The sequence below is a fragment of the Phytophthora parasitica genome (assembly GCF_000247585.1).
Source record: "Phytophthora parasitica INRA-310 unplaced genomic scaffold supercont2.336, whole genome shotgun sequence".
NCBI lineage: Eukaryota > Oomycota > Peronosporomycetes > Peronosporales > Peronosporaceae > Phytophthora > Phytophthora nicotianae.
Window position 1 is genome coordinate 1 of NW_008649322.1, and position 797 is coordinate 797.

A 797-nucleotide genomic window follows, 5' to 3' on the forward strand; every position below is an offset into this window, starting at 1 on the left:
CGATCCCTGCCATCCATGTGGGTCCTACACGGTCCATACGTTGCTCGAAGCACTTAACAGAGCTCTGCAAATCAGATTTTAACGAGTTCTCCGTTGTTCCCATGGTAGCCCCTGCCTTCCGTAGCTTTCAGGTGCGACTCCCATGCTCGGAACAGCACTGACACCCATTCAGCATGAAGTAGGCCGCGACGCGAAAACACAGCACCCTCTCCGGCGACGCAATAGCGCTTGCCTATTCCTCTTGCTGAGTAACGAGGCGAGCCCTTCACAATCCATGTAGCACCGGCGTCGTGGTTAACGTTGCAGTAACTCTCGTCCAAATGCACCTTAGTCAGCTTCGGCACCATATGCCCAGAAAGGTTTGCCGTTTCTTTCTATATATCTTATAATCTAAATGCCACGTTTACTTTTGACTCAGCCCTTAAATCTCGCTTGCGACATCTAGTGTAGGAAACATTCATTTATGCCTGGCCCTCGCGCATCGATCGGTCAGGAATGGTTACACATTTCAGAGTTATAGCTCGGAGTATATAATCTTGCCAGTGGACGGTTTGCGCAATAAACTACCGTAATCAATTCTCGGTCGTTTCGACCTCGGTTCTCGGTGGGCAGCCTCACTGAGGCCCCTCAAATGCTTTGTACCATGCATTCCAAGCCGTCATTAGCCAAAAAAAAAGTGTACGCACAGTGAGCATCTTCTCATTCATTTGTATGGAGTTATAATCACAACATTCCAACCGCACAGGTCTATGCAAACCCCCCGAACCGCAGGTTTACACCAATCAAAATCATTAAAA

General features: G+C 48.6%; 1 protein-coding gene across 1 annotated transcript; it reads right to left on the reverse strand.

Annotated features, from left to right (window-relative positions):
• Positions 1–71: 71 nt before the first annotated feature.
• Positions 72–347, reverse strand: PPTG_24890 (hypothetical protein; the record flags this gene model as incomplete). Its single annotated transcript, XM_008918848.1, has 1 exon — positions 72–347. One exon carries the CDS (start codon positions 345–347, stop codon positions 72–74), a length of 276 nt encoding a protein of 91 aa, XP_008917096.1.
• Between the last annotated feature and the right edge of the window lie 450 nt (positions 348–797).